Raw genomic sequence first — 21,116 nt, forward strand, 5'->3', positions numbered from 1 at the left:
CAGTCTGTGGGTATTCCCCAGGCAGCATATTTCAGGAACAATCATAGCAAAATATCATGACTCCATTACAATGTTGATATGCACATTTGAACAGAAAAATGACGTTCAGCACATAGGCTTTTCAAATAGTACCTCCCCAAGGGATGCTATTCCAAGGACTGCTAAGCAGGGATGGGGTTCAAGGAAGGGGAAGACCGTATTTAGATGCAGACTGGCTAACCCTAGTGAAGAGGGCTTTACATTTTTAAGTTGCACTTTCCTGATAGATTGTTACATAGCTCCACCCAAAAGCAAAACAGTGTACAACTTTAGAACCTACAAGTCCACTCAGTCCTTCTTCTTGTTCACCAAGTTACTAAGAGAATCAGGTTTGTTTTACATTTATGGGAGATAATGCTGTCTGCTTCTTACATACTGTGTCACCTTGAAAATGAGAGCAGGCAGTTGTATGGTACTTCTGTAGTTCATTGCAAGTTATTCCCATGCCAGATACGCTAAACATTTGTATGCCCTCTGTGCTTTGGCCACCATTCCAGAGGACACGCTTCCACGCATGATGCTCGTTTAAAAACATACATTAATTAAAATTTGTGACTCAACTCCTTGGGGGAGGAGGAGAATTGTATTTCTCCTGCTCTGCCTACATTCTGCCATATTTCATGTTATAGCAATCTTGGATGATGACCCAGTCCATGTTGTTCATTTTAAGATCACTTTCACAGCAGATTTGACAAAATGCGAAGACAATACTAATGTGAGATTTCTAAAGATAGCTACAGCACTTGAATCGAGGTTTAAGGATCTGAAGTGCCTTTTTAAATTTAGACACTGTGTGGAACAAGTTTCAGAATTCTTAAAAGAACAACACTCTGATGCAGAAACTACAGAACCTGAATCACCATCTGAAGAAGTGGGCTGTGCCCACGAAAGCTCATGATACCATCTACATGTTTTGGTAGTCTATAAAGTGCTACCTGACCATTTGTTGTTTTAAAAAAAAGAAAATCAGTCGTCTGCTGGTGGCATCTGACTCAGATGATGAAAATGAACATGCATTGATGTGCACTGCTTTGGATCTTTATCAAGCATGGATGTATATCCTCTGTAGGGATGTGAACAACTAGTCAACTACCCGATAAGCAAAAGCATTAAGGTAGGGGAAAAGGAGAGGGTGCTTCAAAGCAGCAGCACCTCATGGAGCCTGGGGTCCCCAGCTGACTGCGGGCTCCCATGTGGCGCCACTGCTTTGTAACGCTGCGGGGAGTACAGGGCCAGCAGGTCCCATGCTCCTCGCAGCGCTTTCGCCTTTGAGCCTGGGCTCTTGCTACACTTCAGAGGCAGAAGCTCCCTTATCGACTATTTGAATTAGCCAAATAATCCAAATTTTACATCTCTAGTTCTCTGAACTGGTGTTTGAAGCACAAAGGGACATACGAATCTTTAGCGCAATGTGGCACATCAATATTTTGCAATGCTGTCTACAGTAATGCCATACAAACTTCTATTTCCACTTTCAGGTGACATGGTAAACCAGAAGGCAGCATTATTTCCTCAAATGTAAGCAAACTTTTGTCTGCATGGACAAGGAGGACTGAATGGACTTGTAGGCACTTCACTTTTACATTTTTATTTTTCAATGAAGCTTTTTTAGTAAATAACTCTGCATTTTTATGCTCAGCTTCCATGATAGATATTGTGCTACAGTACTTGTACTAAGTGAATTGAAAAATATTATTTCTTTTGTTTATTACAGTGCAAATATTTGTAATCAGACTAAATATAAAATGAGCACTCTACACTTTGTATTCTGTTGAATGTACAAAATATCCAAAAATGTTTAAATAAATGGTATTCTATTATTTGAAAGTATGATTAATTGTGATTATTTTTCAATCACTTAACAGCCTGAAAATAACCAATAATTAGCCAGAAAACGCACCAACAAACTTCTTATGGCTCCCAAATATGATAGTTTATTTGGATAATTTTCCCTTATTTTTCCAAATGTTGGCACACATGCTACTGTGCAGCCTGTTGGGATAATCTAACACAGAATTATGTTAACTTAACCAGTGAAGCCTACTTGAAACTTCCTGATTCATAGAAGTTATCTCAAGAACTTCCATCCTGGGTCAGACCAAAGGTCCCTCTAGCCCAATGGTTCCCAGCCTGTTTTAGACCATGAACAGGCAGACCCATTCACAGAGTTTTGGCGAGCCAGTAACATTGTATGAATATGCAAATAAAATGTTACCTGTCCGCCAGTCCACTCACCCACTGACCCCATCTCGACACTGCACGTCCCTCTGCCTCCAACCGCAGAACCCTCTGGCCCCGTCCAGCCACCCCTGATTCTCTGTATCTCTGTATTATTAAACCTGCCAAACCCATCATCTCATATCCCCTCTATCCCACTAACCCCATTACCTCACAAGTCTGCCTTGCCAAGTCTGTCACCCCAGTGCCCACTGTCTCCTGCTTCCCAACACCCCACTGCCAACTTCCTTTTGTCAACCACCTCTGTCTTACCTAGAGCCTGTCCTGCATCCACTGTCACTATCAATGTGTCTCAGCGACCCCTCACTTAAACTGACAACCTCCCATTTCCCTGGATCCTGTCCTACCACTTTCATTGCTCCCTGATCCTGCCTCACTACCCCTGCATGACTGCCTGTTGTGCCAAACCCTGATCCTGCCCCACTGCCCTTGCTTGTTCCACAAGTTCTGAGGCCCCCCGACCCTGCTCAGACACCCTGGCTCCATAACCACGGACCCATTTCAACCCTCCATTTCTTGCCCTTTGATCTCTAAGACCCAGCCCTCCCCCCTTAATTCCTAGCCCCATCCCAACCCCTTGGTCCCCAGTGCCTAACATCCTTTGACTCCCACCCCAATGCCCCATGCCCTTTGACTCTTTGACCCCTACAGCCCATGCCAGCTCCCTCTTGCCCTGTGACCCCACCATGCCCTCACTTAACCTATTACCAGTTAACCCTTACCAGTTAACCATTCACATCACCTAACCTCACCATGTCTATTGACTAGTCGAGTAGTCGATGGAAGTTCCATCAACTAGTCAATTAACCTCATTTTAACATCTCTAGAGGGGACATTGGAGAGGAGAATCGAGTGTCTAAAATCCCAGAGTTGTCTGAGTTACTGTGAAAACTGAAAAATTCATACTTAAGCTTGGGATGTGAAGAATTAACGGTGTCCTTTCTGCCTTTTTCTTCACTAATGATATATCTCCTCAGTCGGGTAATGTACATGGTTACACACAGGCCCCTTTCCTGCACTGCTGCCTCTGACAAAGAGGCAGCGGCATGGGGGGGAGGGGAAACATGCAGGAGCCCATGTGAGTGAGGGGCAGGCTTTTAAGCTGGTTCCCCACATGCATCAGCTCCTGCGGAGCTGCCTGTTGTCTCATAGACTCATAGACTTTAAGGTCAGAAGGGACCATTATGATCATCTAGTCTGACCCCCTGCACAGTGCAGGCCACAGAATCTCACCCACCCCTCTTAGAATAATCCTCTCACCTATGTCTCAGATATTGAAGCCTTCAAATACTTTGAAGGCCCCAAGATGCAGAGAATCCTCCAGCTGTGATCTGTGCCCCATGCTACAGAGGAAGGCAAAAAACTTCCAGGGTCTCTGCCAATCTACCCTGGTGGAAAATTCCTTCCCGACCCCAAATATGGTGATCAGCTAAACCCTGAGCATGTGGGCAAAACTCACCAGCCAGACACCCAGAAAGTTCTCTATAGTAACTCCATTGACCTATTTCCCACTGATAATGAATGGTCAATTAGTTACCAAGATCATGTTCTCAAACCATCCCCTTATCATAGAACTGGAAGAGACATCAGAAGGTCATCAAGTCCAGCCCCCTGCTCTAGGCAGGACCAATCCCATCTAAATCAACCCGGCCAGGGCTTTGTCAAGCCGGGACTTAAACACCTCTAGGGATGGAGATTCCACTACTTCCCTAGGTAACCCATTCCAGTGCTTCACCACCCTCCTAGTGAAATAGTTTTTCCTAATATCCAACCTGGACCTCTCCCACCATAACTTAAGACCATTGCTCCTTGTTCTGCCATCTGTCACTACTGAGAACAGCCTCTCTCCATCCTCCTTGGAACCTCCCTTCAAGAAGTTGAAGGCTGCTATCATATCCCCCCTCACTCTTCGCTTCTCCAGACTAAACAGACCCAACTCCCTCAGCCTCTCCTCATAAGTCATGCGCTCCAGCCCCCTAATCATTTTGGTTGCCCTCCGCTGGACCCTCTCCAATGCGTCCACATCCTTTTTGTAGTGGGGGGCCCAGAACTGGACACAGTACTCCAGATGTGGCCTCACCAATGCCGAATAAAGGGGAATAATGACATCTCTGGATCTGCTGGCAATGCTCCTCTTAATGCAACCTAATATGCCATTAGCCTTCTTAGCTACAAGGGCACACTGTTGACTCATATCCAGCTTCTCACCCACTGTAACCCCCAGGTCCTTTTCTACAGAACTACTACTTAGCTGGTTGGTCCCCAGCTTGTAACTATGCTTGGGATTCTTCCGTCCCAAGTGCAGAACTCTACACTTGTCCTTGTTGAACCTCATCAGATTTCTTGTGGCCCAATCCTCCAATTTGTCTGTCACTCTGGACCCTATCTCTGCCCTTAAGCGTATCTACCTCTCCCCCCAGCTTAGTGTCATCCGCAAACTTGCTGAGGGTGCAATCCATCCCCTCATCCAGATCATTAATAAAGATAGTGAACAAAACTGGTCCTAGAACCGAACCTTGGGGCACTCCACTAGAAACCGACCGCCATCCTGACATCGAGCCATTGATCACTACCCGCTGGGCCCGGCCTTCTAGCCATCTTTCTATCCATCTTACCGTCCATTTATCCAATCCACATTCCCTTAACTTGCTGGCAAGAATATTGTGGGAGACCGTATCAAAAGCCTTGCTAAAGTCAAGGTATATAACATCCACTGACTTCCCCATGTCCACCGAGCCAGTTACCTCATCATAGAAGCTAATCAGATTGGTCAGGCACGACTTGCCCTTTGTGAATGCTGACTATTCCTAATCACTTTCCTCTCATCCAAGTGCCTCAAAATGGATTCCTTAAGGATCCCTTTCATGATTTTTCCAGGAACCGAGGTAAGACTGACCGGCCTATAGTTCCCTGGATCATCCTTCTTCCCTTTTTTGAAGATGGGCACTACATTTGCCTTTTTCCAATCATCCGGGATTTCTCCCAATCTCCACGACTTTTCAAAGATAATAGCCAAAGGCTGCTCAATGACATTTGCCAACTCCCTCAGTACCCTCGGATGCACTAAGTCCGGACCCATGGATTTATGTACGTTTAGCTTTTCTAAATACAGTAAACTTCCGATAATCCGGCACCTTTAGGACCCAGTGGGTGCCGGATTATCAGATATGCCGGACTATCAGAAGGGGGGGCTATGAGGGGTCTGAAGTGGGGTGGGAGGGGATGCCAACCCAGACCCCTCATAGCCCCCCCCCTTACGATAGTCCGGCTCTGCCCCAGGCGTCCCTGATTCAGCTGCTGCTGGGCAGTTTCAACAGCAGCTGAATCAGGGATGCCTGCAATAGAGCAGCTGGGGTGCTGCCGGGTTGGTCCCACAGCGCCGAGGGGTGGCGCTACGGCACCAACCCAGCAGCACTCCAGCTGCTCTTGGGGACGCCTGGGACAGAGCAGCTGGGGTACTGCCTGGTTGGTCCTGTAGCGCTGCCCCTCGGGGCTGCGGGACCAACCCGGCAGCACTCCAGCTGCTCTGCCCCAGGCGTCCCCAAGAGCATCTGGGGTGCTGCCGGGTTGGTCCCGCAGCCCCGAGGGGCAGCGCTACGGGACCAACCCGGCAGCACCCCAGCTGCTCTGCTCCCGGCTTCCCCAATTCAGCTGCTGGTCAGTTTCAGCAGCAGCTGAATGGGGGAAGCCTGTCCGGCTGCCCCAGTACTTCCAGGTTCCTGATGGTGCCGGACCATCAGGAGTCCCGGAGCATTGGATGCCGGACTAATGGAGTTTTACTGTAGTTCCTAACCTGTTCTTTACCCACCATGGGCTGTCCATCTTCATCCCATCTTGCGACACTTAGCGCAGAAGTCCAGGAGCCGACCCTGTCCGTGAATACAGAGGCAAAGAAAGCATTGAGTACTTCAGCTTTCCCCACATCATCTGTCACTAGGTTACCTCCTTCATCCATTAGGGGCCGCACACCCTCTCTGATCACCTTCTTCTTGTTAACATGCCTGCAGAAACCTTTCTTGTTATCCTTCACATCCTTAGCCAGTCGCAATTCCATTTGCGCTTTCACCTTCCTGATAACTCCCTGGCATTCTCGAGCTATACCTTTAAACTCTTTCCTGGTCATTTGTCCAAGTTTCCACTTTTTGTAAGCTTCCTTTTTGTGCTTAAGTTCACCAAGGGTTTCCCCTGTAAGCGAGTCCGGTCTCCTACCATGTTTGCCTCTCTTGCTACGCGTTGGGATGGTTTCTTTCTGTGCCTTCAATAAGGCTTCTTTAAAATACTGCCAGCTGTCTTGGACTCCTTTCCCCTTCATGTTAGCATCCCATGGGATTCTGCCCATCAGATCTCTGAGGGGATCAAAATCTGCTTTTCTGAAGTCCAAGGTGTGTATTTTATACTCTCTTTTCTTCCTTTGGTCAGGATCCTGAAATCTACCATCTAATGATCGCTGCTTCCCAGGTTGTCACCCACCTCTACTTCCCCTATTAGTTCCTCCCTGTTTGTGAGCAGAAGGTCAAGCTGCGCACGGCCCCCGGTCGGATCCTTCAGCACTTGTGTCAAGAAGTTATCCAAAAACTTCCTGGATTGCCTGTGTACTGCTGTATTGGTTTCCCAACAGATGTCAGGGTGATTAAAGTCCCCCACGAGAACCAGGGCCTGCGATCTGGCAGCTTCGCTCAGTTGTCCAAAGAAAACCTCATCCACCTGATTCGGTGGCCTATAGCAGACACCAACGACAACATCACTGCTGTTGTTTGCTCTTTTAAACTTAACCCATAGACTCTCAACAGGTTTTTCTCCCTCTTTATACTGGAGTTCATAGCAATCGTAGTGCTCTCTTACATATAGCGCGACTCCTCCTCCTTTTCTCTCCTGCCTGTTCTTCCTGAACAGTCTATACCCTTCCATGACAGTGCTCCAGTCATGCGAGTCATCCCACCAAGTCTCTGTTATCCCAATTAAGTCATATTTCTTGGACTGGGCCAGGGCCTCCAGTTCTTCCTGTTTGTTGCCCAGGCTTCTCGCATTAGTGTACAAACACTTCAGGTAACCAGATGATTGCCCTATCTTCTCCATTTGAGACAGAGGTCCTCCTTTCTTGCTCCTTCCTCTCTGCATTTCTTCCCGGTACCCGACTTTCCCTTTCACCTCAGGGTTTTGGTCACCGTCCCCCGATGAACCTAGTTTAAAGCCCTCCTCACTAGGTTTGCAAGCCTTCCTGCGAATATGCTCCTTCCTCTCTTCGTTAGGTGGATCCCATCTCTTCCTAACAATCCTTGTGCCCGGAACAGAGTCCCATGGTCGAAGAAACCAAAGCCTTCTCTGCGACACCACCTGCGCAACCACGCATTTACGTCCTCAATTCGACGATCCCTGCCCAGTCCTTTCCCTTCAACAGGGAGGATGGACGAGAACACCACTTGCGCTCCGAATTCTTGGATCCTTCTTCCCAGTGCTACATAATCCACAGTAACCAGCTCAAGGTCATTCTTGGCTGTATCATTAGTTCCTACGTGGAGAAGCAGGAAGGGGTAGCGATCGGAAGGTTTGATCAGCTTGGTAAGCCTCTCAGTCACATCCTGAATGTGAGCGCCCGGTAAGCAGCACACCTCTCGAGATTCCAGGTCCAGACGGCAGAGGGATGGTTCAGTCCCTCTTAGGAGGGAGTCCACGACCACCACCACCCATCGTTTCCTTGTGGGCGTGGTGGCCGTGGAACCCCCATCCGTAGGACTACGCATCCCATGTTTTCCAGTAGATGGTGTTCGCTTCTGGTTTCTTCCTTGTGAGGTCCCTTCCAAAGAATTCACCTCTGCAGAGCCTGTGGAGAGAGCTTGAAAGCGATTACTTACCTCTATAGCATCGGGGGATTCCCATGCTGGCCTTTTTCCCCTTCTAGAAGTTGCATGCTGCCAGTTCTCTTCTTGGTCACGTACAGCCCTCTGGTTCCTCTGCCTTCCGTGCTTGAAGGATTAAACGCTGCCTTCTATCGAGGAAGTCTTCATCCTCTCTGATCGAGCGTAGGGTCGACACTTGGGCCTCTAGCCCTCTAATTTTTTTTTCCAAAATGTCGACCAGCTTGCAGTTCATGCAGATGAAATCTGTTCTGTCTTCCCATCACCATCCATCACTGCTGTCCTGGAGAAGGGATTTAAAAGAAAGGCAAGAGAACTTCCCGCCCTTCCCAACTCCCTCTCTAAACTCCCTGTTCGCACTCACCTGTTCGCAAGCTCCTTGGTTGCTTGCCCACTGCCTTATAAAGCCCCTCCCCCTACCAAGGCTCAGCCAGTCAGCAGAGGTTTCTAGAATTGAAACTTTAATTAGAAGCCAACAGTTTCCACCTGCCAATCACAGCCCCTACCAATCATAGCCAATCACAGCACAATCTCCATCAAGGGGAGGGGGAAGGAAAAGGGGAAGTGGGGGGGAAGAAAAAAAAAGCCTCACTCTCAAACACAGGGGAAGATAAATAAATAAACAAAAAACAAAAAAGAACACACACCAACCCTCACTCACAAACACAAGCTCACCACACAGCAAGAAAGCCCCAAACACAACACACACTTCCCTCAAGAGTCCTGTATCTGCTTCTCCTTTACCTGGAGAACTCCCTCTCTAAACTCCCTGTTAGCACTCACCTCTCCTACCCCACATGTGTAACCGCTGACAAATTTCAGGAGTTAATGTTTAGTTTAATAAACGCATTTTTACATCCCTGATACAAGGCCAGTGGCGGCCCATCAATACAGGCGACCTAGGCGGTCACCTAGGGTGCCAAGATAAACTGCTGTTGAGAGCTTTGGAGGCGGGGGCGCCAATTGCGCGCCTATCGTGCATTTCGCCTAGGGCGCCAGTTGCCGGCAGCTCGTCTTGGGCCGCTCCTGTACAAGGCAGAATAGATGCCACCATGCTCTCCCATAGATGTTTGTTTCTGCAAAGCTAAGAGAAATGAATACTTTTTATTAATGAGGTAATTGCTGTTTAATCAAATCCTGCCCTGGGTGGTGCTGTGAGCTGACAAGGATCCTGGAGTGACATTTTCCAGGAAGGGGTGAGGAAAGTGGAGATTAGTTTTCCCTGCATCCCTTTCTGTAAGATACAGGTCTTTTTGGAATGCTGAAGTGAGATGCAGGGAGGAGGGTACATGCACAGATCTATTGGAATGCTAGGTATTTCGGCTTCAGGACAGGAATAACTACTGCAAACAATTTTTTTACTGTGGAAACTGGTGGGGTTTATTTTTTTTGAGGGGAGTGGATGGGCTTTATTAACTAATACAGGAATTACTACTGCTTCTTTCCTCTATGGTAATGTGTGCCTTGGAGAGGTTAGTCTGTCCCTGTAAAGAGTAGTTTTCAGCCAGGATAGATTAGATTGGGATCCTGTAAAGATGATGGTTGGAAACATTACGGTTTGTCTGGACTTCACTTGGAACTCCTTTATACTCCAAGGGATGGACTTTTATCTTTGACTAAAGGGAGTACCACCATGGCCTACCAGCCTGTGGAAGACTGGTGGTTGAGAAGCTGAGGCAGCAGACATGTGTTAGCTCTGGATTGGGAAAAATGGTGTTATAATGCCAAATGTGTTTTGCTCAGTCACTTAGGTCATATCTCCCCTCCTCCCCCCTTTTTCTCTTAAATATATTTTGTCCATTTAGATTGTCCTTTCTCTTTAGGACAGAGATACTCTATTCTCAAACCTGTAAAGTGCGATACATACCAATGGCACTCTGTAAGTAAATTAATCTAAAGAATTCTCAAACTGTGGGTTGGGATTAGGCATATTAAGAGGAGGGTAATTCACTAATTGTGTAATCGATAGAATGTTTATCAACTATACGATTAGTCAGTAAGGGAGGAAGCACTCAGTCCCAGCTTGCCCTGGGAGCTACCCCCACTGTGTCTCTGCAGTTTAAATGTAGTAGAAGCCAGGCTGCCTGCCTGTTTGGCTCTTACTACATTTAAACTGTAGAACTACAGCAGGGTAGCTCCCAGACCCAGAGTGAGCTGGGACTGAGCCAGGCTTACTCAGTCCCAGCTTGCACTGGGTCCAGCAGCCTCTGTCTGTGGGGAGTGCAAATGAGGAGCTGGGGACCCCCCTTACAGACAGGAGCTGCTTTGTGGCAGCCTTCCTTGGCCCCTCCCCAATGCTGCTGCCTCTGATGGAGGCAGCAGCATGTGAGGCGGGCAGGCAGCACCACAGAAAGGGTGCTGGGGGAAGCCAACTTTTAAGCTTGCCCTCCCCATCTCCTGCTCCCCCCTTGCTGCCTCTGATACAAAGGTAGCAAGGGGGGGAAATGTGAGTAGCCAACTCGACTAACTGATAAACCTAGGCTTATTGGTTAATCGACTAGTCAACTACTTGCTTACATCCCTAGTCTAGATTCCAAAATGGATCATGATTCTGTTTTAGTGGGGTCATCAGGGCTGATATGTGAGACTTTCTGAGGCTTGGGGCCAAAGCCCAAGTCTTTAGGTTTGGGCAGTAGGGCTCAGGTTACGGCTTGATCCCTGGACAGCGAGGCTCTCTGCTTGAGGCTTACACACTTTGGCTTTGGGCTTTCCATCCCTTTGCCTTGTCCAGGATGTTAGGGTTCAGGCTTGGTCCACCCTCCTGGGGTCATGTGGTAATTTTTGTTGTCTGAAGGGTGTCGTGGTGCAATGAAGTTTGAGAACTGCAGATTCATTACATGGTTTTGTGCTACAGGCTCTAATCTTTTCTGGGGGTGTAATTCCCATAACTTTATTTAGGAGCGTTTAAATGTGCACTCATTAAAAATAGCCTAGATCTTGAACTTCCTGTCATGAATCCTGTTCTCCCTGCCTTTTGATTAAATGTGTATTTTGTCATTTGCATGGTGTTTTTAAAATAAATGAAAATGTACCTTTAAAACTCTGGATTAAAAAATCGAACTCAGGTATTTAAATCTTCTGGGCATATCCTTATGACTCAGAATATTCAGGTGAATAAATGTCTCAGGCTGGTGTGTCAAAATGTATTGCATCTGAAATCTTGTGGGCTTTTTTTGGCATGCTAATGGAGTTAGTACTTCACAAATGAATATGAGCCAAGCTAGCCAAGTCTAGCTTTCCTTTTCTCCTCTTGCACACATCAAGGAGATAGATGACTTCAATGGACTGGGAGGATTAAAGTATTAAAAGCTGAAATAGACTGCAAACCTGTTGATTGCCTACGAGGACAGAGTTTCTTCTGGTGCGTGAAGACTGTTAAAGTGTGTTTTAGCTAAACCGTTAAACTCATTTCTTCTCACCCATGGTATTATTTTAAGGTAGAGGTGGGAAATCTTTTTTGGGGAGGGGACCACTGGCTCACAGAAAAGTCTGTCGGGGGCTGTGCACAGGTGAGAAGCAAAAAAACAAACAAACCCTCACTGATGTGTCCCCTGACTGAGAAGGCCCCACGTTCCCCTTGCACACCAAAGCCTATGGGAGCCCAGGCTATAAATTTTGTGTGCTCCAGCCCTGTGATGGGGGAGGGGGCTAGAGTGCCAGTGTGGGCTCCCCAGCGCTGGTGGGGAGCCCTGAGCTTCAAGGGGTGGATCCAGGCAAGCCGGGGGCCACATCCAGCCCTGCGGCCTGAGGTTCCCCACCTCTGCTTTAAGGAAACAGGGCTCTGTGACATTAAGTTTGGGATGTAAATCATACTTCAGACCTAAATAATGTTTAAATGCCAAGATTGGTCTTTCAGCTTTGAGGTTGTATATTTGATAGGCAATCTGGAGGCTAGTGTGTTTGGATATACTATTTACTTTACACCTGCACAATTTTGGATATTTATGACCTTAGATGTGGGCTATTTTTACTCACCACTTAATCTTGAAAAGATTTTCCAAGTTTAACACAGCATATTTCAATAGCATCAATGTTACTTACCTGCTTACAACATTAATACTAAATTCAATCCTGCTAGGACTTTAAAACATCATGTCAATAAAGAAAAGTGCCCCCATAGAAAACATTGTTACATAACAATAACAACAGAGGTATTTGTCAGTGGATCTGTCCTACTAATAGAAATCCTTCAGTAATGCAGTGATGTAAAATATCAAATGTCTGGGCCTAGTGAAATTTGGGGAGCACTTACAAATATCTGGAATCTGATCCAGGTAGTGAGGCAGCCTTCTTTGATTCTCTTCAAACCTGTGAATTGGGTATGAGTTGTTCTACCATCTCTTTCATATGTTAAAAGCATGTTAAACTTAAGGAGTGAAAAGTTAGACCATGCCAGAGCTGTTTGCCTGTGAGAAATTAATTTGGCCACTTTCTGCACATGAGTTATGAAAAAGTCTTTAATGACCTGATATTAAAATTTCCCATAGGATCCCTACCTTATTCAGTGCTCAGGATGGATCTGCCCCCTTCTTCCTGGGGAGATAAATCAGAGTTGTTTAGTGATGGAGACTTGTCTGTAGGACTCTGGTCCCATTTGTTGCAGAAGTTGAATGGAAAAAAGGAGGGAACTGCCGGAAGAAAAAGGATGGTCTCATGGCAAAAGTAGCTGAATGCCACTCTGGAGAAGTGGATTTTATGGTTGCCTCTGGCCAACTCAAGACTCTAAGTCTGATTTGCAGACGTGCTTAGCATTCAACAGCTAAAGCTGAAGTCAATAGGAGCTATGCTTTGAATGTGTGTTGCTATGTATGCTGAAAAATCTGGCCCTACGGGACACCCAAAATTAATGGACACTTTTGACCTTATTCTGTCTGAGATTCAGACCCATGTCTGTAAAATTGGGTAATTATACCCCTCTTCTCACATGGATGTTGTAAAAATAAATTCTCTGTGTATGAAGTTCTCAGCTATGGAAGTGGTGAACCCTAGAAAAGCCTGGGAGGACATGGAAAATTCTGTATTCAGAGCAGAGTTTGAGTAACATGCAGTAAATGAGGCCTGAGGGCCATACATTGAACAATGAGAGGAATATATTGAATAGTTGACAAGAAGCAGATAGGCATCCATGTTAGACTGTATCTGCAGTAACTAGGAATCCTGTGGTGCCTTAACTTGTGCCCATATAAATGTTAGTTTTTAAGGTGCCCAGGACTCCTTTTTATTGATTAGCTGCTCGTTTAGTGAATACTGTCCATCTTGAGGCAGCAGTCTTGTAGAAGAAAGTAGCATATAACACACAAGCTGTATCGTAATTCACATCTATGAGAAGACTGAATTATGATTGCCCTGGCAATCATATATTTGAAATTTTCCAAATTGAGTCCTTGACTTTTTTTCAATCATAACATTCGTCTAACTTCACTTTGGGATGTAATGGTGGGGAGTAAATGATCCAAGATGATATTTTAAAATGGGGGAAAATAAATTTTAAATTTACAAACTGCTGCTGCTAAAGCAGTTTGTAAAATTCATGATAAATTATAGAATATAATTATGAAACAGAATAATCCTTGTTTTATAAAAACTGCCCTCTTAAACATACAGTAAGTTCTATAATGCCCCTAATCAGTTTGGTAAAGCAAAAAAAATCTACTAGAATTAAAAAGTAAAACAATTACATAACCAGGCTTTTACAAATATTATTTCATATTTCAAATTCCAAAGCATACGGAGCACTTAGTCTGCAGGTGAGAGACCTCCCTTGTGCAGCACCCTTGGGACCTGAGTGGTCCCGAACCATGCAGTTTGCAGGACCAGGGAATGTCAAGGCTCCCCTCGTGGCCTTGCACCTCCCTGTCAGCCCTGCTGCCCCTAACCCTGCCAGTGTTGCACTGCTGCCTGGGGCTGGGACTGCACTCACCATTGGGGGTGCCAGTCTGGGCTGCTCTCCTGGCCACTTGCCCTGCTGCCTCTGGCTGGGTCAGAGCCCCAGTTCCTGCTGTGCTGATCCCATTGTCTCTGATCAGGGCAGGGCTGCGTTCCCTGTTCCACCGGCTGGGGCTGAGCTCCTGGGGGCTGGCCTTGCTGCCTTCAGCCCAGCTGGAACTGTGCTCCCTGCTATGCTCACCCAGCTGGAGCTGTGCTCCCGGCCCCCAACCAGGCCCCCAACCAGCTGGTATTACGCTCCTGGACACTGGTCTTATTGCCATTGGCCTGGACGGGACTGTACTCCTCGCTAGGACCATGCTTCCTGCCACAACCATTGCTGGGGCTGTGCTCTCCACCATGTTGGCCTCACTGCCATTGGGGCTGCACTTCCTACTGCCAGCCAGGGCTCTCTGGTCTAGCATTATCTGTGGTCTTGCTCCCGGACTACAGATGTTGCTGGATTAGAGAGTGTTGGATTTTAGAGGTTTAACCTCTACCTTTTTTCTGTTCTCCTTAAAAATCAGAACTCCCTTTGTGACAGGTGTTTAAAACGTTATCTCTTTATTTTGCACTGTCACAAATTTAGATATTGCTTCTCTATGGATTCCTAAATACAGTAGTAAAGATACAAGGTTTCCTGGGAGGAGAAAGAGACTTTCTCTATGCCAAACTGTCTGATCACTGTCCACAATGAAGACCTATCAAAATAGTCAAGAGGAAAGACCAGAATGTCAGATATAATATGTACTATAGGTAGCTATCGGAACAATTAGTATTTTGTCTAACTTAAGTAGGAGCTGTCCTGTCCTTTCCCAAGTAAATAGCGCTGAGAGGTCTTCCCGCAAATGAACTGCAATATCCATAAAATTACTAACATTCAGATTTTTTCCGTTTTCATTATTTTCTTCATTTTCTACCCTTTCATCAAATACCTTGTTCCTTTATCACTATATTTTTGCTAATTTTTTTCTAATGTTCCAGTGACTTTCTGTATCTTATTCCTTCATAATCATCACATTTGCTGCTGTTTTTCTGTTATATTCTCCTCTCTGTTGTTCTATTTTGCTCACTCCTTTTACTCCTGGAACTGGAACTCCTTGCCTGAGGATGTGATGAAGGCTAGGACCTTAACAGGGTTAAAAAAAGAGTTAGATTCATGAAGATTAGGTTCATCAATGGCTATTAGCCAGGATGAGAAGGAATGGTGTCCCTAGCCTCCTTTTCTCTGGAGATGGGTAACGAGAGGGATCATGTGAGGATTACCTGTTGTGTTCCCTCCCTCTGGAGCATCTGGCATTGGCTGCTGTTGGCAGACAGGATACTGGGCTAGATGGACCGTTGGTCTGACCCATTATGGCTGTTCTTATGTACTGCATGTTCTTCCTCTCCTCCTATCATTTTTATTGTAACCCTTTTTTGTGTTCCCCCACATCTCTCTTGCTGTGTCTTATCTTAGGTTTGATACCAACTTTTTTTTTCTCTTGTTTCCCTCCCTCCCTCCCTCCCGTATTTCCTTAGGTGCAGCAGCTACTTCTCTTCCCCTTTCCCTTTTTGTGTTCACAATTTTTCACCCTTTGTTTAGAGTCTGGAGATGAGAAGACTGAGGGGGACATATGTTTTCCAAGTATCTAAAAGTTTGTTACAAGGAGGAGGGAGAAATTCTTCTCCTTGACCTGACTATATTGACTCAGTTATGTCAGTTTTGAGGACTGTACTTGATTTGGTGATTCTGTACCTTTTCTGTTTGCCTCTGCATCAGAGGCAGCAGCATGGCGGGGGAGAGGGAGGGCAGGTAGGTAGGATGCCGGAGCAGCCCTGTCCACAGTGGTCTTGGGCCTCCTGCAGACAGAGGCTGCTGCCATCCCTCTCGTGGCAGGGGGGTCCCTGGGAGCAGGGCCGGGAATTCACTGGCTGCCAGCCCTGCCCCCTGGGACCATTGAAAATCATGTAACCTATAAGATTTGGTGCAGTTACATGATTATTAAATTAAATGCCATCTGACAGGGCTCTGGGCGGGTGCATAGAGTACCACCTCTTCCTGCCTGTCCCAGCACAGAGCTGCAGCAGCTCTTAGGGCCTGTCTTCCATCCTGGACACATCACCTGATCAATTGTTTACGGCCAGGCCCTAAGATATTACTGGATTTACTCCAATCCCACAGACAGAGACAAATACCTACAGGATTTCTATCAGGCATTCTTAAAACTAAAATACCCACCCGGGGAAGTAACAAACAGATTGACAGAGCCAGACAAGTACCCAGGCATCAGCTTCTTCAAGATAGGCCCAACAAACAAAATAATAGAACACCACTTGTCATCATCTATGGCCCCCAATACATCATTAACAATCTACAACCTGTCCTGGAAAATGACTCCTCACTCTCACAGGCCTTGGGAGACAGGCCAGTCCTCACCTACAGAGAGCCTCCTAACCGGAAACAAATTATTTCCAGCAACCATGCATCACACCTCAGACACACTCACCCAGGAACCCACCTCTACAATAAACCTGGGTGCCAACTCTGTTTGCAAATCTATACAAGCGACAGGACTTATCCATATAAGCCACCACATCCACCAATGTGATCTATGCCATCAAGTACCAGCAATGACCCTCTGCCATGTGTATTGGCCAAACTGGGTAGTCTCAGCGACAAGGGATTAATGGATGCAAATCATATACTTGGAATGGTAACACACAAACTAGTTGGTAAGCATTTTAACTTGCCAGGACACTAACTGATGGATTAAAAGTGGCCATTCTCTTACTGAATAATTTCAGGAACCAACTAGAGAGAGAAACTGAGGAACTGGCTTTGATATGCAAATTTGACACATTGAGCCAGGGACTAAAAAAAGACATTTTTTTGGATGGGCTGTTACTTTTAATGTCATTTGGGTGTTGAATATATCAGACAGTCACAGCCTACTCTATTAGCCTTATTTAGCACAGACACTTTCGTTGCTGGTGGGGTTTTTTCTCCTTTTCCTCTCCCCTCTTTTTCTGCTTTATATTTGACCCTCTGTGCCTCTTGCTCCATATTTATCTGAAGAAGTGGGTTCTGAAGAAGTGCTCAGAAAAGCTCATGATACAATTTATATTTTTTGTTAGTCTTTAAGGTGCTACAGGACCACTTGCTTTTTAAGCCTTTTTTTGTTTTGTTAAAGTTTTCAGAATAACATGGCTACCTCTCTGAAACTGTTATGTAGATTGATAGCATATTCTTATTGTCTGAATGCAATGGCAGCTTTTATTGTGAGGCTCATTTTAAATAATCGCGTGATCATAAGTGAATAGTTGACCTTTGAATCATAGAATCATAGAATACTAGGACTGGAAGGGACCTCGAGAGGTCATCGAGTCCAGTCCCTTGCCCTCATGGCAGGACCAAATACTGTCTAGACCATCCCTGATAGACTAACCTACTCGTAAATATCTCCACAGATGGAGATTCCACAACCTCCCTGGGCAATTTATTCCAGTGTTTGACTACCCTGACAGTTAGGAACTTTTTCCTAATGTCCAACCTAAACCTCCCTTGCTGCAGTTTAAGCCCATTGCTTCTTCTTCTATCCCCAGAGGCCAAGATGAACAAGTTTTCTCCCTCTTCCTTATGACACCCTTTTAGATACCTGAAAACTTCTATCATGTCCCCCCTCAATCTTCTCTTTTCTAAACTAAACAAACCTAATTCCTTCAGCCTTCCCTCATAGGTCATGTTCTCTAGACCTTTAATCATTCTCGTTGCTCTTCTCTGGACCCTCTCCAATTTCTCCACATCTTTCTTGAAATGCAGTGGCCAGAACTGAACACAATACTCCAATTGAGGCCTAACCAGCGCAGAGTAGAGCGGAAGAATGACTTCTTGTGTCTTGCTCACAACACACCTGTTAATGTATCCCAGAATCATATTTGCTTTCTTTGCAACGGCATCACACTACTGACTCATATTCAACTTGTGGTCCACTATAACCCCTAGATCCCTTTCTGCCGTACTCCTTCCCAGACAGTCGCTTCCCATTCTGTATGTATGAAACTGATTGTTCCTTCCTAAGTGGGGCACTTTGCATTTGTCTTTATTAAACTTCATGCTGTTTACTTCAGACTATTTCTCCAATTTGTCCAGGTCATTTTGAATTATGACCCTATCCTGCAGATTAGTTGCAACCCCTCCCAGCTTGGTGTCATCTGCAAACTTAATAAGCGTACTTTCTATACCAATATCTAAATCGTTGATGAAGATATTGAAGAGAGCCGGTCCCAAAACAGACCACTGCAGAACCCCACTTGTTCTGCCTTTCCAGCAGGATCGTGAACCATTAATAACTACTCTCTGAGTATGGTTATCCAGCCAGTTATGCACCCAACTTATAGTAGCCCCATCTAAGTTGTATTTACCTAGTTTATTGATAAGAATATCATGCGAGACCTTACTAAAGTCTAGGTATACCACATCCACCGCTTTTCCCTTATCCACAGTAAACATGGGAAAGAATCAGCAGTAAACATGGGAAAGAAGAGTGAATGTGGTGTTAACTTTGACTTAACATCTTAAACTTTGCTGTGATGGTTTCATGTCAGGCATCTAGTATGCATCAACCATAGCTGTTCCACAACAGATACATTCACAAAAATGCTTAAATATTTATACTGCCGTACATTACCGTGGGGTCTAAGGGCCTTCCACATAAAGCGATTACCAATAGCAGCATCTCTAGAAGTTCTTCCTCTTTTCCGATACTTTTTCAGTTTATAGTATCTTTATTTGGGACACATTTCTTTTTGGAGAAGTGGGGAAGGGGTGACGTGTGGTGACCATAATTCTGATTATGGTGAAAAAAATCTATTAAATAGGAATGTTTTACATTATTTCCTGTAACTTAATCTATTCTCCACTTGAAGCTATTTCCACTGCCTGAAAACTTAGAGTAGTTTTATCTCCAGATGTCAGGTAATTTGTTCTGGGTTTCATCCTCTGCATTATTTCAAAGGCACCAGTCTGTGTTTCAGGTTCATAGGTGGTCACTTTGTATCTTGAAAGAGAAAATGCAAATTTGCTCAGTCTCGAAAACTTGTATATTTTAAGTTTAATTTTTTTAATCAAGTTGGGTAGTGATCTCCAAGATGTTTTCTGTGCAACTTCCTGTGAAGCTTCTTGAGATGCCACGCCACTGGTCCGTATTCCAAGGCTAAAAATTGTGAAAATAATCTATGTTTACAAAACACTACAGTTGATCTGTTTGTTTAAACCCCTTTTCTCCTTTTTTTTCATCTCTCAGAATCTGTCTATGACCTCCTCCCAAAGGAGTTGCAGTTACCACCCTCCAGAGAAACATCTGTAGCATCCATGAGCCAAACAAGTGGTGGTGAGGCAGGTTCGCCTCCTCCAGCTGTAGTTGCTGCTGGTAAGCATTCCACTTTGTTCAGTTATAGCCTTAAGATGTGTAGTATTCTGGCCAACATGAACAGTGCTGGCAAAGTTTGGAGTTTGAGACTATAATGAAAAAATGAGGTCATTCTAGGAGACTTCTAACAATAAAACTAAGTGATATACATTACAATAAATTTTACTTTAATCATTACATGCATAATATTTGTAAAAGCAAGAAATTTAATTCTGTGTTTTTTCTACTTCAACAATATAAGCATGTATTAACTCCTAGAATGCACTCTGTCTTCAGATGATGTAAGCACCAATTTTGAACTGAATCAATGTGTGTAAAACAATGAATTCCACCTAGGATAGAATATGAGATGGTATTTTGGCCTTTAGTCTTTTATCCGGATTTAGGAAGAAAAATACCATGTTTTCCTTTGTATGGCCTGAAGAAGCTCTCAGTATTAAACCACAATGAGATATTTTCTATTGTTGCATGTGCTGTAATCATTTTATTGCATGTTAAAACATTAATATAACTGACTAGTCAATATGATTTTTGTATTTATCAAAAATGTCAGATTTAAATTAAGTTTAGCATTAAGCACATTTCTTTTTATAAAATGTCATCTTGAAGAAAGTGTGGGACATGATACTTAAATTGTGTTATTTACAAAACATTAAGATCATGTAATGCAGAATATTTTAAACTTAAATCACAAGGCCTCCCCTTATCGATTTCTGTTCTTAAAAAAATAAGGTTGAGTTAGTCCATTGCTAAAGATACCGTTTTGGTTTGTGAGTGTGGCACAGTGCTGGCTTGCAAGGCAGAAACTCTTTAGTTAGCCGTATAGACTAGTAAGCATCTTCAATTCAGCAAAAAGGCAAATCAATGATTGTGCCTATGGCTTATACCTCTTCCCTAATGGGCTGAGATTTTTTGAAAAATTGGATCCCTGTAATCTTTCTATTATATTACGTTTGAGAGAAGGTATGTAGAGCTTCAGGTGATGTTCTAGAAAATTAATGTTTGAAGTGGGTGTGCTGGCAGCTGCATTATGCAGCTTTTTTTCTGTAGATTCATGTGCATTAACCTTCTATAAAAAATATTTCCCAGAAGTGCATAGTGTAGTAAACAGACTTCCTGGTTGGGCACTGAAAGGTTTAAATCTGGGGGAGAAACTTTACAGCACTGATCACCATTCATGTTTTGCCAGACATTTTATCTGAGTCTGTGGATTTAATTGTGTACTGTGGAACTGGCAAGTCTTTACAGTTATAAAAAGTGGTAATTTTAAGTGTTTGATTCAAGAGATTTTAAAATGCAAGAGATTTTAACTCCGTTCTTAATAATGAATCTGGTTCAAAGGCAGAGCAACAACTAAACACTGTTGCAGAAACATAGATTTTTACAAAAAACTGTTAGTTAAATCCACAAAGAAATTTAACTGCTAATTATGCTTGCATCTTCACTGAAGCAATATTTGAGCATTTGAGTTTAAACAGAACTAAATGTCTGTTACTACTAGGTTTTCTGCTGACAGTCAATCCAGATCCTTTTAAAAAGCTGAGTGTGTGTGTAGCTATGTTTGGGCTACACTGCAGCATCAATAGTTCAAGTCTATAACAGAGTTTAAAAAAAACCTAGATAAATTCATAAATTCACAGGCCCACCA

The 21,116-nt window shown here is 44.5% G+C and overlaps 1 protein-coding gene across 13 annotated transcripts in view; it reads left to right on the top strand.

The window, feature by feature from the left end:
• Nucleotides 1-21,116, top strand: part of NFAT5 (nuclear factor of activated T cells 5) — a 157,394-nt gene that overhangs the window by 58,997 nt on the left and 77,281 nt on the right. For 11 of the 13 annotated variants that reach the window (XM_006122230.5, XM_006122231.5, XM_025184223.3 and 8 more), the window contains one exon: nucleotides 19,343-19,468. In XM_006122230.5, coding sequence (XP_006122292.4) covers nucleotides 19,343-19,468 — 126 coding nt within the window. Of the gene's footprint in view, nucleotides 1-19,341; nucleotides 19,469-21,116 lie in introns of those variants that run through there. The other 2 variants (XM_014573189.4, XM_075939776.2) reach the window with 1 other exon arrangement.

This window comes from Pelodiscus sinensis, chromosome 12 (genome assembly GCF_052426305.1).
Source record: "Pelodiscus sinensis isolate ZL-2025 chromosome 12, ASM5242630v1, whole genome shotgun sequence".
Classification (NCBI taxonomy): Eukaryota; Metazoa; Chordata; order Testudines; family Trionychidae; genus Pelodiscus; species Pelodiscus sinensis.